Below are 19,212 nucleotides of genomic sequence, written 5' to 3'. Positions count from 1 at the left end.
GAGTGACAAGATATTAAAGCCAGATTATTATAATTAAACAAGTATGCCACTGTGGATTCACCGTGTGTTCATGATTCAGCAGTTTATCCTTATACAGCTACCAAACAAGATCACTGTACCCACTGTGGATTCACCCTGAGTACATGATTCAGCAGTTTATCCATATACAGCTACCAAACAAGATCTGCCCATATATTTGACAGAAGTACTGAACATTTGCAACAAGTAGAAAGCATAGCATTAAATAAACAGCATTGCGTTGGTGAGGTCCTGAACTCAGAACTGACATGAGTCACTAGCAGTACAAATTCTGTATGTTCTACCATATTCCAGCCATCTATGACAAGCATATTATATGGTCTTTATATATAAATTATAAAAAAAGCCATACTGATACACTCACCTCAAAAAAGCTCTCCACGTATTGGAGTATATATACACCACAGTCGCTGAAATTGTTTTGCTGAGGAACTCTGGGATTGGAGCCTTTCATAACCTCTTTGGAAAAACTTCTTTTAGTTCCTTTCCTAACTTCCCATTCTACTTCTAGGTATCTAAGTAAAAATGTAAAAACACATTCAAAGAAAGAAAGATACCAGAAAGCTAAAGAGAAGAAATAAATGTATAGAACTTACTCTCGTAATGTTTTTACTACTGTAGATCGAGAAGGACCTCTCAGTGAATCCATAAGGAGAATACATGGTCTGAAAGGAAGCATATTCATTATGAACAATTCAAATTAAACAGAAAAACATCCTTAGTAACAAACTTGCTATCACAGTAAACTGTAGGATGAAAGGTGTCCAATTCAGAACTCTTAATGGTTTGACTTCTGACATCAATATACACTATATTGCCAAAAGTACTGGGACGCCTGCCTTTACACGCACATGAAATTTAATGGCATCCCAGTCTTAGTCCGCAGGGTTCAATATTGAGTTGGCCCACCCTTTGCAGCAATAAAAGCTTCCACTCTTCTGGGAAGGCGTCCACAAGGTTTAGGAGTGTGTCTATGGGAATGTTTGACCATTCTTCCAGAAGCGCATTTGTGAGGTCAGGTACTGATGTTGGACGAGAAGGCCTGGCTCGCAGTCTGCTCTTATCCATCCCAAAGGTGTTCTATCGGGTTGAGGTCAGGACTCTGCAGGCCAGTCAAGTTCCTCCACCCCAAAGTCGCTTATCCATGTCCAGTGCGCAGTCATGTTGGAACAGGAATGGGCCATCCCCAAACTGTTGCCACAACGTTGGGTAGCATGAATTTGTCCAAAATGTCTTGGTATGCTGATGCCTTAAGAGTTCCCTTCACTGGAACTAAGGGGCCAAGCACAACCCCTGAAAAACAACCCCACACCATCATCCCCCTCCAACAAAATTTACACTTGGCACAATGCAGTCAGGCAAGTACCGTCCTCTTGACAACCGCCAAACCCAGACACGTCCATCGGATTGCCAGACAGAGAAGCGTGATTCGTCACTCCAGAGAACACATCTCCACTTCTCTACAGTCCAGTGGCGGCGTGCTTTACACCACTGCACCCGACGCTTTGCATTGCACTTGGTGATGTAAGGCTTGGGTGCAGCTGCTCAGCCATGGATTCCATGAAGCTCTCTACGCACTGTTGTTGTGCCAATCTGAAGGCCACACAAAGTTTGGAGGTCTGTAGCCATTGACTCTGCAGACAGTTGGCGACGTCTGTGCACTGTGCGCTTCAGCATGTGCCGACCCTGCGCTGTCATTTTACGTGGCCTAACACTTCATGGCTGAGTTGCTGTTGTTCCCAGTTGCTTCCACTTTGTTATAATACCACTCACAGTTGACTGTGGAATATTTAGTAGCAAGGAAATTTCACAGAACACCTGAATCCAATGATTTGGAGGGATGTCCCAATACTTTTGGCAATATAGTGTATCTGATGTATGTGAAATGTTGTTTTTGAACTGGATCTTATGGAGCAGTGTACATGTTGCTTTATGTTCCTCCATCTAAAATAATACAATTCAAAGTTTAAAACAAGCATGCTCTCCTTTTCCCTACTGCTCCTTCTCCCCTCTGTTTTAATAGATATTCAATTTTATCTAAATATTCACATTTCATCTACTCCTGCCATAATTACAAATATTCAAAATCAATGTCAAGGACAAGTGAGCATGATTATTTTTTTTTTACTGAATTAAATATTTTTGTCATGATTTAATGTCATCCCAGGTCAAAATCAACATTGGACACTGAATTACATTTTTTAGAATAAAGGAAGGACACATCCTAGTGCCACCTCACCGATTTCCAATGGAAAAAGAATACAGCCTCTAAGCAAATAGACCAGAGAAAAATATTTACAGGTACACGTTTCCACCTGGTTTCTTACATTCAACTTTCCTGCCCCTTAACTATTAATAAACACCAGCTGACAACACCAAGCTTTTCAACATGACAGCTGCAATACCCTATGGAACTGTATCCCCTCTAGGGAAATATAGCAAAACACTTGTTGTGGAAGAGTTCCAGCAAAGGGGACGGAAAAACGTACGAAAACAGATTATCCATCACATATGTTTTTCAACATGTTACAAAATAATCAGAGTTACAATATGCACAGGATGTGAAAACTGTACGCTTGATCTATGACCTTCTCTACAGGGCAACACCACTAATTACAGCATGTCTTTATTCTATATAATAGGAGATAGCTAATTTCCACTTGTTCCTGTACACATTTAGCTTTACGTCAGGGCACAGTTTTACACTTACCTCATGAGAGGCTCTACTCTACAGCTTCCATTCTCATCCCCAATATTGCACTCCCCTGTTTTTCAATGCACACAGCTTCTTTTTTTTTCTTTCCCAGGCATCAAACTCCTGCTTCCTTCCTCTCCTAGACACCAATCCCCTCCCAACACACTGCATTCCTCCTCTTCCAGACATCAATATCTTTTACTCTGCTCTCTCAAAGGCTGCCTCCCGCCACTCCGACACCAATGTTCTCATTTTCCCCACACACTACTTACCTCCTCTCCTTTACAAAATCTGCTCCTCCACACAAACCACTTTCCTCTTCTCCCAGAAACCAAGCTTCTCAATTCCCCCACACACTACTTTCCTCCCCCTGCCAGACACCATTCTTCTCCACATATAATGCTTTCCTCCTTTTACAGACTCCAAGTTCCTCCTCTTCCCCACAATCTGCTTCCTTCCTCTCCTAGACACAAATCTAACAGGCTCCCTAACCCATTTATTTCCTTCCCTCCCAGATATCAACATTCATAAGATCAGCTACTCAGCTTGGGTGGACCGCTTTTCACTTACAAGGCCTCTCATTTAAGTAGAGGTTCCAGTAGCATGTGAAAAGTACAATAGAGAATACAATAAATAAAATACGGCATTGCCCAGAGACTAACTATAGTCAGAATATTTGTAAAAAAAAAAACTTAACTTAACTTAAATTAAAACAGGAATTAGACATCACTTCTTATTAGCTTTTGTGAGCAGGAAAATAGCATAATTTCTGTGATGTGTAACACAAAAAATAAATCATTAATACTTCTCTTTTATTTATGCCAGCAGAGACTAAAAAATTGTTAAAAAGGAGTTATAAACCAAAAAACATAATAGATAAACTACATTCATGGTTTAGATCATTGTACCAAAAGGCTGCAAAGGTCAACAGACATCTCCCCACTCGATAAATCAGGAGCACCCGCTCTATTGTAGGTTTGGGGTCCAAGGCTTACATTTGAACTATGAGCCTGATATGGTTAAGGAGGTTGAAGCCTAGATGTCCTTAAACAGATTTTGCGAGAGGTGCCTTACTCTTATGCTTGCCCGGCATTAGAGCGTTTTTTCTATCTGTAACCCTATTGATGAAAAAATCCAGGTCATCGTCAAACAGACACTCCAGTGAAGAGTATACTCTCCAGGTGTCTTTTGCACGCGGGCTCAACCGACCAATACTTAAGCATCTGAACCGTAAGAAGTCCAAGCCTCGAAAGCTGACGCAAAGTGTCAGCCATACAGAAGCGTAGTGCACCCAGTAACAGCTACAGAGGTCTCAGAAGTTGCAGGTCCACCAGAATGGAGCCAAGATCCCACAGTCACTGACAAACCTCCATCCAAGCTACTGCCAGCTGTAAAATAGGGTCAAGCAGGTTGAAATAAGTCTTAAATAGCCTTTCAAGGCACTTGTTCACCTGGTCTTTGAAGGCTGGGACGTGTTCCACCAGAACGTTAAGGGATTTGTTAGGGCAAGCAACTGCAGCATCAACTCTTGGTATCCCCATCATTCCTCCAAGGGACATTGTTCCCTAACGTGTTTTGGAGGAGCAGACACACACTTTCAGGATACTGCCAATTTGAGAAAAGTGCATCCTCCACTAAAAAGTGTGTGGGAAAGGTTTTAGGAGGTCTTCAGGGAGTGTATTGACACTGGTAGCCATAGCGGCTGTACACAGCCAGAAAAAAAAATAATAAGAAGCGTAGGGGAAATGGTAACTAAACTACCTCATGTTTGCTTCAGAAGAGAGAAGACATCCATCACCTAAGGACACAAAAAAATACTGAGGATTTCCTGGAGAGCGAGGGGTTATATGAAGGTCCTTCAGCACTGGCCTATTTCCATCACCTGATACTTGCCTAATAGCAGTTCGTCTCTGAATCTGTGTCCTGTACTTTTTGATCATGAAACAAATAAAACTAATAATGCTACCATGCAGAGGAAGTTATCTGAGAGATGTGCATTATCAAGAGTCCCTGGTAAATCATTTATCTTAACTCTTGTCTTCAATTACCTTAACATATAAAGTTTGCATATAAAACAGGTACACTCAGTGTAAAACACTTACTGCTTGCAAATTGTAGGTTTTAGATGCCACTTTCCTGCCTCTGAAGTGAAATTGTCATCAGCAAGGCCACCATCATCACTGCTTTCATCCTACAAAAGAGAAATGATACTTACACTCCAAACCAATTGACTATACTATAAGAAATCTCATTAGACTTTCTAGGCAACAAAAAGTCATACAATGTCTACAAATAGCCACTGTTAACTAATAAAAAAAAACTGACACCAGCAATGTATGTGAATGGCCAACACACACACACAATAAGATCTTGTGAGGCTCAGGAATGTAAATACAGGAATTTTGGTGCATGGAATGGGAATTCAGAATTTAAAAATCATCCGTCTCTGAACATCGCCTTTGCAAAGGTACAAAAATTCTTCAGGTTGTACAGTTTTATAACACCTCCCTTTTTGCTGTAATTTGAAAAGTCACACACAAACTGTTTCCATTCAATTCTCTAATTAATTTGGACTGTATTTGAATGCATTTTTTTTTATTTAAACACACCTCACTTTTGAAACTTTTAATTTTGTTTTGGATAGAGTAAGGGAAAGCTTAAGGCCATGGTAAGGTTTATATTGCTGCCTGTGTCCCTGTTGGATAGATTTCCCTCATGTCCTGTGCCAGCAGTGATCAAAGTGCAGATCACAGTACAGGCGGTCCCCGAGTTACATACAAGATAGGGACTTTAGGTTTGTACTTAAGTTGAATTTGTATGCAAGTCGGAACCGGTACATTTTTAAGTGTAACTCCAGCCAAAAAAACATTTTTTTAGTTTTGGATAGCATAGGGAAGCCAGCCTGCTATTGGATATTTCAAATTGCAATAGCAGGCTAGCTATTGCATCTGCCCACTGCCTGCTGTCAATCAGCAGAGGACGGGCCTGAAGCATAAAGTTCTCTATCAGGTCCCCCCCCCATGCTGATTAACAGCAGACAGTGGGCGGGTGCAATAGCCAGCTTGCTATTGCATTTTACAATATCCAATAGCAGGCTGGGTATGGCTCCTAGCCTGCAATAAAGAGTAGGCAGGGGGGCAGGGCAGTGGAGCCGCGGTCGGACCAGGAGACCAGAGGATCGTCCGGACCGGGGAAGCCGACGAAACGGCTAAAGAGGAAGCCGGCACATCAGCGGAGGTACGTGGGGCATCGGCGGTATGCAGCGGTCTGTGTCCACGCTGCCGCCGCCAACACAGGCGCGGAGAGCAGCGGGGATTTGAAAAGGACACAGGCCACCGCAGCCACAGTTCTCCTAAATGTACCGGCAGCTGCCGGTACATTTAGGAGAACTGTGGACCCCTTTCGTAAGTACGGATTGTCCATAACCCGGGGACTGCCTGTACTTTACTGTGGTCTGTTTTTTGTTTTTATCCTTAGGGGCAGAATTAATTTTTTTATTTGACTAATTTTAAATTGGTGATTTAGTTATTTTCGGGTGGGTGGAAGTTAGTGGGAAATTTGGGAATTTAGTGTTAGTTTAGTTAGGGGTGAAAAGAAAAAAAAAGTTTTAAAAAGCAAAAAATTTTCAAGTTTACTGCCGAGGAGGCTTATACAATTTTAACAGCCAACTCAGAGGCGACAGACAGTGTCTCAGAAAGTGAAGCAGGGTGACTGCGCATATGTGACTGAGTTAGATCCAAGCACCAATTCCCCTGGCGCTGCCCAAGGCACAGAGGATTGGTTATCCCTCAGTGATTTTACCCAACATCCCTTTCTTTACTGCAACTCGAGGCATACGTGCTGATGTGTCCAGCTATGCCCAGTGGAGTTTCTGCAGATATTCCTGGGGGGTGCCTTTTTTTAGGGAAAGTCGTAACGCAAACCAATTTGTACGCTGAACAGTACCTTGCCCAGAACCCTGCGTCCTTTATTGCTAGGAAAGCAACATGGTACCCCACCAGTGTCCTTGAATTAAAGCACTTTGGGGCACTCACAAAGTTAATGGAGATAATAAAGAAGCCAATTATTTGTTTATATTGGTATAAGAATCCTATCTGCTGTACCCCCATTTTTTCGCAAACCATGAAGAGACGCAGATATGAGACGCTACTGCGGTCTCTGTATTTCAATAATAATAGGAAGTGCCTGCAAAAAAGTAACCCACAGTATGATAAACTGTTAAAAAATGTGTCCCCTACTCACCCACTTTAATCAGACATTTGGAAACGTATATATTCCCAAAAAAGAACATGTGTATTGACGAGTGCCTAATGAAATACAAGGGTAGACTGGGAATCAAGCAGTTTATACCATCTAAAAGAGAATGATATAACATTAAGCTGTATAAACTGTGCAAAAGTGTTAGTGGGTATGTTTATTCCTTTCGCATATACGAGGGAAAGGACAGCCAGACATTATAGGGACAAGTGGGAAATTGTATGGGACCTTATAAACCCCTTATTAAACAAAGGGTATCATCTATACATATAATTATTATAATAGTATCCCCCTATTACAAATGCTCTACTGTTTTGAAACGCGCGGCCTGTGGCACAATAAGTAAAAAGGTGAACTGGTTTTCCAAAGGACCTAACAAAAAAAAAAGAAAAAAGAAAAAAAGGGGCGATTCAGCTGCTCTCTGCCAGAATGAACTGCTGGCAGTAAAGTACAAGGACAAGAAGGAGGTGTATACGCTGACCGCTATCCATGATCACCATAGTCACAGGGTAGCAGTCTGTGGCAGAGAGGAAACCAAGCGGGTGCCAATCTGCATCACACAATATAACAGGCACATGGGGGGAATGGACCTGTCTGATCAATTAATGAAGCCATACCTGATAAGAAAAACTCGGTCATGGTATAAAAAAAGTGGCCATTTACTTGATGCAGATGGCAACCCACAACGCCTTTATTATATAAAAAAGGCAAATGCTTAAGTGAAATGCATGTTTTTGACATTTCCACTGCAGCTTATTTCAGGGCTGCTGACAAGAGTGCCACATTAGGGGGTCCTTCTGTAGACTTGGCAAGTAAAAAAATTGGGGCAGCACATTTCTGCTTCAGGGTTCCTCCAATCCCCCCCAAAAAAGCCCCACAGAAGAGATGAAGAGTCTGTTACCAGAGGGGCATATGGAAGGGGAACAAGCTTTTACTGCCCCTCTCAGCTAGGCCTTTGCATTGGTAACAGCTTTAAGGTTTACCACAACCAGGGCAATGAGAGCAGATTTTTTGACAATTTTAGCCATTCAAATTTTAGCTCTAAAATAAGACATAGACCCATTAAATCCATTTATGAAAACAATTCACACTTAAAAAGCTGAAATTGTGTGGTCTCTTATATGCAGGGCCTGAAAAATGTTAGGGTGTCACACCAGTCAGTCAAAAATGTCACCAGTCAGCATGACTGCACTGTAGCCTTGCAATTTATGTTAACATTTTTTAGGGACACAGAGATTTCTTTTTGTGGTATATAATCACCACTGGGGAGGTTTTTAGTTTTTACTGTATAATGAAAAAAGTACCGTCAGTTTAGAAAAAAATAAATCCCTACGTTATGTTAAAAAACATTTTACCCATATTTTTGGTAAAATAAAAAAGACGGGGTCACGTCGGGTAAATAGACCCCAAACATGTCAAGCCTTAAAATTACGCGCAAAATACTATCCCACCGAACATTGCCCATACGCGTCGCTTTAAACGCTTTTACTGCTCATCAGTTTAGTGTTATCAGTAATTAATGGCTCTAAAATTGCTCTCATTGCAACGTTTGCGGTGATATATAACATGTGCACAATAGTCGTTTTCACACGCAGGTGCACCCGACACATGTTTGTTTGTGTCTGTGTGTGGGGGGCGGGGGACTTAAAGAAGCATAAAAAAAACACTACATTTTTTTAATTACTTTTTCTTTTTTTTTACACTTAACTTTATTGCTATCACATGGGGGGGGCTAACAATCCCCCTATGCGATAGCCAATTTACATGACCCCTAATGTCACCTAGGGACCCCAGAGAAGCTGATGAAGCAGAGATCTGCTTCACCAGCTTCTCCCCAGCTTTGAATTAGGAAAATGACCACAGAATGTGGAAGTGATGTAATATACATCACTTCCTGCATTCGGGGACTGGAGAGGAGTTCAAAGGGAGATTGTGTACCGATCTCCCTTTGATCCCCTGTCACAGAGCAGCCGAACCGATCTCAGTATAGTTCTACTCAGAAGAGTTTGCAGAGCATCATTTTGTGGAGTTTATCACAATGGCACACATCAGATTTACAAAATAGCCGGCAAAAATAAATAATTTTCCCCACAAACTTTAACATAAACGGTGAAAAAATGGTCACATGTTAAGGTACAATATACACCAGTGTCTACTTTTGCAAATGGTAGGCCTTCATGGGTATGGTGTTTTGTATGAAGAACCATATATAAAAAAAGCTTGTTATATGTGTGTACGGTAAAAATAAGAGGACACACAATATTATTCCAAAATTTAGTAGAGATTGGCAGTTGAATGGCCATGTCAAAATACTCTTCGGAAAATAGCCTGTGAGGTCTACTTTATAGAAATATGTACTTTTGTGTGGCAATTTCGTTTTCTGTGATGGCTATTAAACTTTAAAAACAAACATACCAAATTCTATAATTGTTCCACATTGAAATTCTATTTGACTCCTTACATTTTGTGACCTGTAACTACCAAAAATAAAGTGAAATCCTAGACATAGGATGCACTCTGTAAATCAGGACAAATATATGAATTTATTTTAAATTACTTTTCTTAAGCTGTACCAAGTATGTACACATCATTATAGCCAAAACTATTTTTTTTAATAAAATAAGAAATTATACATGTATATGTCACATCAAATCAAAGCCCGTTTAAAAACAGTATATAATATGTGTTGGTGCAATAAATGAGAAAGATGGAAATTGCGGTTGAACACATGCATAGCAAAATTGGTTGCTTTGGTCCTCAACTGAAAGACAAGCATTGGTCCTTAAGGGGTTAAATCACAAAATGGCTTGTTTACAATGTTGCAGAACTGGCATCTTATTTCCACACGTTTTTTTTTTCTTTGCAGCAAAAGAAAGTTTTTTGAAACTTCACAGTCATTTCACATACCGGATTATCTTGGTCATCTGAAAAATCTATGAATTCCTCTTCATTCTTTTTTAAGTCATCTGGTGAATCACTATAGCTCATTTGTATTCTGTGCAGACCATCTGCGTGGGATAAAACACAATTTAAGTAGGTCATATGGACTGGATTTGGTGTAGTACATTGTGAATACTAGATGAAAGAGAAAGCACATTTGGACAATTCTCTTGCTGCAGTTCAATTTAACCTGTGGAGAATACGTGGCGACTTAAAATTCACTACACGGCACAAGGCCGAGGTGAGCTGGCTTCTTTGCGGCACAGCTATAATCTTGCTACATAACTTTTTGACAATCTCCATTTAGTAACCATACCATAGGTTAAAAACCAACAGAGAACATCTGCAAACAGCATGGCAGGGGTCTCCACTGCTGTAACAATCTATAAGACGAATTACTAGATGTTTGCACAACTGAGGCTGGCTACAGCTGCTGTAAGAATGCAAAGGAAGGAGAAACCTGTTGAATTTTTGCGTTCAGCCTGCAGGTTGAACGGAAAATATAAAACTGTGTATACGAGGCTCAAGCTCCCCACCAACATACATACAGCCAAGCTTTGAGATCTTTAACCATTTGTTAGGACAGATGGTGTTCAAATCTAGTTTACAACTAGTAATAAGATCTGCCAGCACAGAACAGGCAAGGTTAATTATCATTAACATACACCCCCCCCCCATTTGAATTTCAAAGGAAAATTGAGTGCAGAGAAAAATGTAACAAACAAAAGTAGGCTTTATCCCAATGTGGCTGCAAAAGAGGAAATGCACTTTAAGCAAGACTACCCCTGGAGATCTGGAAAGAGTAAGTGTTTCCCCAAAACATAAGCCATCAGCATCTAAGCATCTAGCACCATGTCGTAAATAAAAATGAACACGAAAATCATCTGGTCAATTTAGGGCTGCAGCTAACAATTATTTTCATAATCAATTAGTTGCCTGATTATTTTTTCAATCGATTGGTTGCATAAAAAACAAAGAAACTCTCTATCCCTCCCCCAACCAACTAATCGATAATGAGAATAGTTGCCAACTATTCTTATAATCAGTTATCGATTTTTTTTGATTAGTTGTTGCAGGTCAATGCAATCAATAAGCGAAGTTTTAACAGCAGCAATTGCCAGGTCCTTGCTTAGGGATTTAGTCTGGGAAAGGAGAGTGGAGGCGAGTGTTGGTAGAAGAGCACCGCCCACCAAGAAATAAATGTACAGAAAAACTGCTTCCAACCTCCCATCAATAGGGTCCTTTAAGGAAGGAGTGTCTTCCGTGAGGATGGTCAAAGCATTTTAAAGAAGACACACAGGTGGGTTGACTACATGTGAATAGGATCACGAGCTGGCAAAATCCTTTGCAAAGAGAAAGGAGGACCAGGACAGCTTGGGTGCAAGGAATTGTTTGTCTGGGTGTTTCCAACCTTGGGTAAAAAAGAATAACGGATAGAGCTAACGATTATTTTCAAAATCGATTATTGAGTTCGATTAATCGGATAAAAAATAAAATAAAATGCATTTTAAAAAATGGCTCCAGTGATGGGACTACTAGTTTGTATTGAGATTGTAGTCCATCACAGTAGCAAGCTTGGAGCGGTAGAAATAAATAAGAAAAAAAAGTGTGGTGTGCAATATAGTGAAATTAAAAGTGTAAAATTATATAGCAATGAATGCAGAATGGCACCAGCTATAGAGGACTACAAATCCCACCAATAGTACATTATACAGCACAATACAGAATACCACCAGCTACAGAGGAGTACAACAAATCCCAGCAATAATATATTATACAGCGAAATGCAGAATACCACCAGCTACAGAGGAGTACAACAAATTCGAGCAATAATATATTATACAGCGCAATGCAGAATACCACCAGCTATATAGGAATACAACAAATGCCAGCAATACATTATAGCTGGCAGTATTCTGCAATGCGCTGTATAATGTACTATTGCTGGGTTTTGTAGTCCTCTATAGCTAGTGGTATTCAGCATTGCACCACTGTATAATGTACTATTGGTGGGATTTGTTGTACTCCATAGCTGTTGGTATTCCGCATTGCACTGTATAATGGGGGGGGGGAGAGTGCAGGCTTACCTGAGCAGTCTTCCAGAAACCTGTGCCGATCGTGGATGTGGGAGGGCAGCGAGCGTGAGGCGGGGAGGAGGTGCGCCGTGTGGATGCGGGCGGGTCTGGCAGCGGCGAGAGTGAGGTGGGGAGGAGGCAAGGCGCGCAACGTGTGGAGCCATGAACAGGGCCAACTAACCAGAAGCCGATTAATCGATGATTGAAAAAGTTGACAACTTTTTCAATCATCGATTATAATCGATTATGTCGATTAGTTGTTGCAGCCCTAATAACGGATGAGGAGGAACAACTTGGTGAAACATTTGGATCTCAGGGAACTGAGCACAGACACTGTTAGAGAAATGTATGGCAGACTTCTTAAATATTAAAGTGAGGTGAACAGCTTCTATTAGAAAGAATATGGTTTACTTCTGTATAGCTGAAACAGCTGGCTGTAAATCAGCCAGTGGAATCTCCTCTAGGCAAGGGAGGCACTCAACAACGCATCCTGGAGAGGATCGCCAATAGAATTGGAAATACTAGGCAACTCTATGTCAGAATCCGCTGGGGAAGGATGGTGTTTTGAGACCCTGTGATCAGGGGGAATTACAAGTTGCATTGACCAAGACACAAGACCCTGCATACCAGAAGAAAACACTTTTGCTATGAGGAAGGAAGAGGAATGAGCACCTGAAAGAGATATGGCTGCCGGGGAGGTTATTCTGACTGAGATCCGCAAGAAGGGCAGAAAGCACAAACTTTCCTTGTACACAGGGGGTCCTGTATAGGTGGGTCATATTCAGTGCAAGTGGTACAGTAGAAAGGCATCATGGCACACTCACAAACTAGCATGTAAAACAACTTGTCTCACCACTAAGGACAATGACAGAGGTTTGGATACACGTCTTCTGCAAAGGATGTGTAAGCCGCACTGCCGCGCCAAGGCACCTCTTATAGTGCGGTCCTAACTCTAAACTATGAGAGTCTCCATCTTGGAGCACATGGGGCAGAAGATATCAAATTGGGTGCAGGCCTGTCAGGAGGACGCCCCACCTCCTTAAAAGGTACAGAAACACACAAGGGATCCCGCACATCCCATTGGCAGCTGAGAAACCCCATGCGTCGCTGCACCAAATCGGTAAAGCAAAACAAACGACAAACGCACTCAACAATTTGTTACCAGTTATACAGTAAGGTGCACACGAAATGGGCTTTGAACAGTGGTACAGTTACTGTATAACTGGTAACAAATTGTTGAGTGCGTTTGTCGTTTGTTTTGCTTTACCGATTTGGTGCAGCGACGCATGGGGTTTCTCAGCTGCCAATGGGATGTGCGGGATCCCTTGTGTGTTTCTGTACCTTTAAGGAGGTGGGGCGTCCTCCTGACAGGCCTGCACCCAATTTGATATCTTCTGCCCCATGTGCTCCAAGATGGAGACTCTCATAGTTTAGAGTTAGGACCGCACTATAAGAGGTGCCTTGGCGCGGCAGTGCGGCTTACACATCCTTTGCAGAAGACGTGTATCCAAACCTCTGTCATTGTCCTTAGTGGTGAGACAAGTTGTTTTACATGCTAGTTTGTGAGTGTGCCATGATGCCTTTCTACTGTACCACTGTTCAAAGCCCATTTCGTGTGCACCTTACTGTATAACTGGTAACAAATTGTTGAGTGCGTTTGTCGTTTGTTTTGCTATATTCAGTGCAAGGGGGCGAAGGCCCTTCAATTTAGTGTCAGAAATGTTCTCACAGTAAAAAGAACTGTTGCTTTTTCAGGAAACTGAGCTATCCAATAAAAACTCATGAACAAAAGGAGCTAGGAAAGTATTAGAGGGTACATGGATGTAAGAGTGCAGAAAGAATACTGTTTGTTGTGCAGTTGAGCATTAAAAACAAATCTTGTGGAGAGCATTCAAAAAGCTGTCTATTGCTACCATTGAGTGCCCTGCACTATGCCCAAAACTAATAATTAGGGATGCACCGATACTAGTATCGGTGCAGATACCAAGTATTTGGGCGAGTACTCTCTCACCCAAATGCTCCGATACCTTCCCCGAAACCGGAACTTTCCAGTGTGGCAGTTCCCCTATGGCAGTGCCATAGGGGAACATCAAGCCGGCTTCCTGGCCAATCAGGAAGCCGGGCAGCAAGTAATGACCCACCTCCCTGATTGGCTGGAAAGCCAGCTTCCCGGCAAATCAGCATCGAGCCGGACGATCTTCCAGCTCGATGCTTCCCGATTGGCTTGGAAGTCTGTTTCCTGGCCAATCACAACCAAGCCTGACAAACAACATGGAGCCGGCTTTCTGGGAAATAGGCAAGTACCGAAAACAAAATATCGGTACTCGATACCGAAAAAATGCTATCGGTGCATCCCTACTATTTACCTTAGAAGAAACTGTTGGAAAGGAAGGAGCTAGGTGCGCATGCACTAATTCCTTCAAAGTGCTGTGTCATCAAGGTCCCGACTGAAAGGAGAAGCAGCGGGAAATTTAAATGGCAGTTCGAGCAGAGACAGTGCCTGGCTGGTAGAATATAAACACAAGCACTGGTAAAAAATAAAAAGGAGGGTTCCCCCTGTCCAAAACAATACTTAGCTTGCTAAAGCCAGTAATGCTTACAGACAAGCACATCACTGTCCCCCTCACACAGTGCACGGCCAGCTACAACTGAGTGCCAACTACCACACACAGAAAAACTCAGGTACATTAAGAGGAAATAGTGTTTAACACAGCCACTTAGAGAAAATGAGTCTTTAACGATAAATAATAATCATACCTGAAAAATCAATTGTAAGCGACTGACACCTACTCTCTGCCTTGCCTCTAAACCTAAGGCCCCTTTCACATGGGTAGTTCGATCCGGTCCACCTGTCAGTTCTTCAGGCGGATTCGACCAAATGCCCAATATAAGTCTATGGGCAGCCGTCCAAACGGCCGTCCAGTTACCCTAGACTCCGGCCAGGTCTGGAAAAACAAATAGATCAGAAATCCGTTTACATCCAATTCCCCATAGACAGACATGGGGTTCGGTAATTGCAGTTTTTTCCTTCATTGCAAGATGGAGGAAAAAAACGAATGGACACTAATGTCACATCGGTGACATCCGCTCCACCCTGCTGTGATCAGGAGAGGATCTGTGCACGGATCCTCTCCTAATCAGTCCGTGTGAAAGGGGCCTAAATCCCAGGATAAACCAATCCACTACATCTAACCTTAAACGTGAACCAAACGCCAAATTATATAATCACAATGATAATTAATATGGTGCTAAATCTAAGCAAAGAACTCTGACACCAATATGCAAAGCTCCAATTTAGTGGATAAAAAAAGCGAAAAAATATTGGCACCCAATTCAAATTGTTCTGCATTTTTTTTGCACGGTCCTTCTCTACGGGATGCTGGCAGGGGACGGGCTTTTCTACTCAGGCAGTGGCTGCTTTCTAAAGAAGACCAACCATTAGGGTGGGTTCACACGTGTGTTAGGTCTGCACATGAAACAACATGCAACGCAAGACACGGCGATTTGCAACATGATCGGCAGATTGGCACTGTGTTGGGGGCCACACACAAGCCACTGTGTGTTTTGTGCCGTGGCTGGTGTAAATTGGCCCTAAGACTTTGCTTATGGTATAAGTAGAATGCAGTTAGCTGATTTAAACAGCGTTTAATTAAGCTTGAAAGCAGGCATGCTTTAGGCCTCATTCACACGAGAATAAGTCGGCACGTACAGCTCCGTGCTGCGTGCACGGCCATATCGGGCAGCTCCCGGGAAGGACAGGTGAAGTTGTTCTGCATTTAAAACAAATAGTACTTAAAACTTCTTGCTTTAGATAAAAATAAGTACTATTTGTTCTGCATTTAAAACAAATAGTACTTATTTTTAGCTAAAGCAAGAAGCCACAGCTGAGCAAATAGTAATAAAGCAAAATCACATGCTTTATATTAGAAATTGGAAGAAAATATTGAACTGCAACACTCATACAATATTGCACCTAGGTGTTTTATGAATAAACATTGACTCTGGAAAGCCGATACATTGACCCTCCATGTGCCTAAACATAAATTTGGTTTATTTCCAGAACAACGCAGGGTTTAAATAAAGCAAAATATGATAGGTGCCTAAAAGATCATGCTCTGGACTAACACCTTTCATTCCTACCACCTCCCTCTTGGCCACCAAATGTGATGGGTGGCCTCACTAGTTTGTGAATAGGAAGGCATGCGTGTGTGCCTCAAGAGAGCACTCCAGGGTGCAATCATTTGAGCCCTGGTTGCAATTTGTATAACACAGTGCCATGCCTTCGGAGGCTCTGGAAATGAATGGGTTAAGTGTAGGTGCATGTAACTGCTTGCTATCAAGACTCGAGGCCAGAGGTTTACTTGTAATGAGCAAAATAACAGTAACATGCTAAGCACAGTGTCATTTTCAGGCCTAAAATGTGGAATATAACATGGGTGCAAAAATTGAAAAAAGGGCCTCAGTCATGAAGGGGTTAACTGATCATTCCTGATCTACTGGAAGCTTAGTGTTATAAGTGTTCATGGGCTTGCAATTTCCGTTTTTTTACTACGGGCGGACGGCAAGAGGTTAATTAGGATGTCCCGATACTAGTTTCGGTATCGGGGCAGATACAGGCCATTTTCACGAGTACTTGTACTCGTGAAAATGCCCACGATACATAGCGCCGATACCGGCGCTTTTAATAGCTTCACCTGCGTGTCAACTCACTGCGCCGTCTCCCAAAAGCCAGCCGGAGAGATTGGGATCAGATTCGAAGCCCTTCCAGGACCTCACAGTGCCGCCTCCCACAAGCTATTCACAGAGCTAGGACAATGAGTCAGAGCCCTGCCAGGACCACACAGTGCCACCTCCCACAAGCCAGCCAGAGAGATTTGCCTTGGGACTCCCTGCACAGCGCAGACACACGTGTTTATATGCGAGTGACAACGAATGAGTTACTTTACATTTTCCCTATTTACTTATTATGGGCCGGTCCGAACATTCTGCAGAGATTTTCCTCATATGTTGTGGCTCTGTGTATAATGATCACTCCATTTTTCCCCACACCTATGAATATTCTCGCCCATTCCTTATGGAGCAGGAATATTCTCGGGTGGGGGAAATCGAGTGACCATTACACACAGTGTGGTATTGGAGCACATGGTGTTTTGAATTTATGAAGATACAGACTGTTTGGAGATTGAGTAATAAACTGATTCAGATTCGGACTGAATTGTACTAACTGAAATTGTTCAGATTTTTTCAATGTTTTTTACTTTTAAGATGTTATTGTACACACATACACTGGTTGTACACTTGGTATTGCACCACATCATTTATATATTGAGTATACTTTATGGCAATATACTGTATATATTTCTTTGTAATAGGTTTACTTTTTTTTTTCAGAATTATAAAGTAACTGCCCTAAAATCATTATTCTGTATTGTTTTAGAAAAAAGTCACATGGCCCTTTAAGAAAAATATCGGTAATTGGTATCGGCATGTACCTGAGGGGCGGTACTTGTACTTAGTCTTAAAAAGTGGTATCGGAACATCCCTAGTTTTAATGTCCCGCTAAGAGATCACCACTACTGTTTCTAGGGCTGCACTTCCTCTAGGGTCATAACACAACTAGACGAGGATGTCCAATCACTTACGCTACAAGCTCTGTAATGTGAAATAAATGGACAATCAAGTGCAAATATTATGGTATCCTTATAGCAGACCTTAAAAAAAAAAAAAACAAAACATAGCGCAAGCAGGCCCAGCGCTACAGGGGGTCGGGGAGGGGGGAAGGAGGTGGCGCAAAAATGCACATTGCCTATGTAGGCAAGAATCCTAGCACCGGCACTGAAGAGCAGTTTTTTTTTAGGTGGGAAGAGTGCACACTGAGTACTCTGGAGTACTGTACTCCAAAAAACGCATTTTACTGCCAAGTCAAAAATCCTATTTTCTTTATTGTGCAGTACAGAACACAGGCAGATTCAGAGACTACTGGGACATACCCAAGCAATAGACAGGAGGGGTGAGCAAAAATGGGGTACGATCAAGAAATACCAACATGAGAAACCTGAGATGACCGAGTAGGAAGCTTCCCTTCTTAAGTCTTTTTCGAACAAACTTTCTGAAGGGAAGCGCACCACTCATAGTAAATATAGGGTTAGCTTTACTGTCTCAGAACTAGTATGTGGTCTAATAAACCATTCCAGTTTCCATTTGAGTATATTTACACAAACACACATGTACTTTGCATTGTGATATACTTACCAAGATGCTTTAATGGTGTTTTACATTCAAGTGTTATGCCATTTACGATTTTAGAATTTGAGTCCGTTTGTGGAAAGAGAGACTTAAGAGGCGCGGTCGCTTCCTGCTGTCCTTGATCATTTCTTCTAAGGGTGTGCCTTCCTACACAGTGGCTTCGTCTTGTCCCGGATGCATCACTTTCATCAGTCCCAGAGCTTGTGTCACTTGGAGTATGGTTTTGTTTCTTGTTAGGCATTTTCTTTGCAGTTGACTTGGCAGCAGAGCATTGCAGAAAAGCCTCTGAGTCACTAGAGATGGCAGAGGTTCTGCTGTCCTCTACCAGAGTCCCAGCATGGTAGTAAGGGTTTGGATAAGACTTGGATTCTTCAAAACCAGGAAAGCATATTACAGCTAAAAACCAGTGGGCACTAGAAAACAGAGAATTGTTACTAAAAGAGGTAGTTTGAAAGCTAATATTTATTGATTTTATAATAAAGAAAGAAAACCTAATACAAAACAATTCAAAATGAAACTAAAATGACCAAACTTAAAAGAGAACTATGGGGTAAGTGGTTTTCCCCATAGTTCTCTTAAGGGTCACGGGAGAACATATACTAGCATCCTCCCATGACCCAAAGCTCAGTATATCGCGAGCTACAGCTTGCGGTATACTGAGGCCGCCACAGCCATGATGGATCCTGTTTTCGCTCACTTCCGGATCTATTGAGCCGACGTGTGACAGTGTCATTGTCACGCGTCAGCTCGAACTAGGAGGATGAGTGATTTTCACAAACCTCATAGTTCTCCTTTAACTAATCCTGCCTCTATATGTGAGAAAACAAACAAGAGCAAGCACACACGTATACACCAGGTAGGTTCATAAGCAAATGGAGCAGTACCATAGAACAAAAGAGAAAATCGCACAGTATTAGATATTAGAGTGGTAGCTGGTTGAAAACAATTTGCACCCCCCCC

The 19,212-nt window shown here is 41.9% G+C and overlaps 1 protein-coding gene across 1 annotated transcript in view; it reads right to left on the bottom strand.

Moving 5' to 3' along the window:
* Positions 1–19,212, bottom strand: part of SENP6 (SUMO1/sentrin specific peptidase 6) — an 86,100-nt gene that overhangs the window by 2,130 nt on the left and 64,758 nt on the right. Inside the window, exons 19-23 of the mRNA XM_018558916.1 lie at positions 18,259–18,665; positions 9,899–9,999; positions 4,837–4,925; positions 636–704; positions 404–554 (exon numbers count right to left, since the gene is read on the bottom strand). Coding sequence (XP_018414418.1) covers positions 404–554; positions 636–704; positions 4,837–4,925; positions 9,899–9,999; positions 18,259–18,665 — 817 coding nt within the window. The remainder of the gene's footprint in view (positions 1–403; positions 555–635; positions 705–4,836; positions 4,926–9,898; positions 10,000–18,258; positions 18,666–19,212) is intronic.

The sequence above is a fragment of the Nanorana parkeri genome, unplaced genomic scaffold (assembly GCF_000935625.1).
Source record: "Nanorana parkeri isolate BGI_ZX_2015 unplaced genomic scaffold, ASM93562v1 scaffold368, whole genome shotgun sequence".
Classification (NCBI taxonomy): domain Eukaryota; kingdom Metazoa; phylum Chordata; class Amphibia; order Anura; family Dicroglossidae; genus Nanorana; species Nanorana parkeri.
The sequence above is the reverse complement of the archived record's forward strand: the minus strand, read 5'-3'. Positions and strand labels throughout refer to the sequence as shown.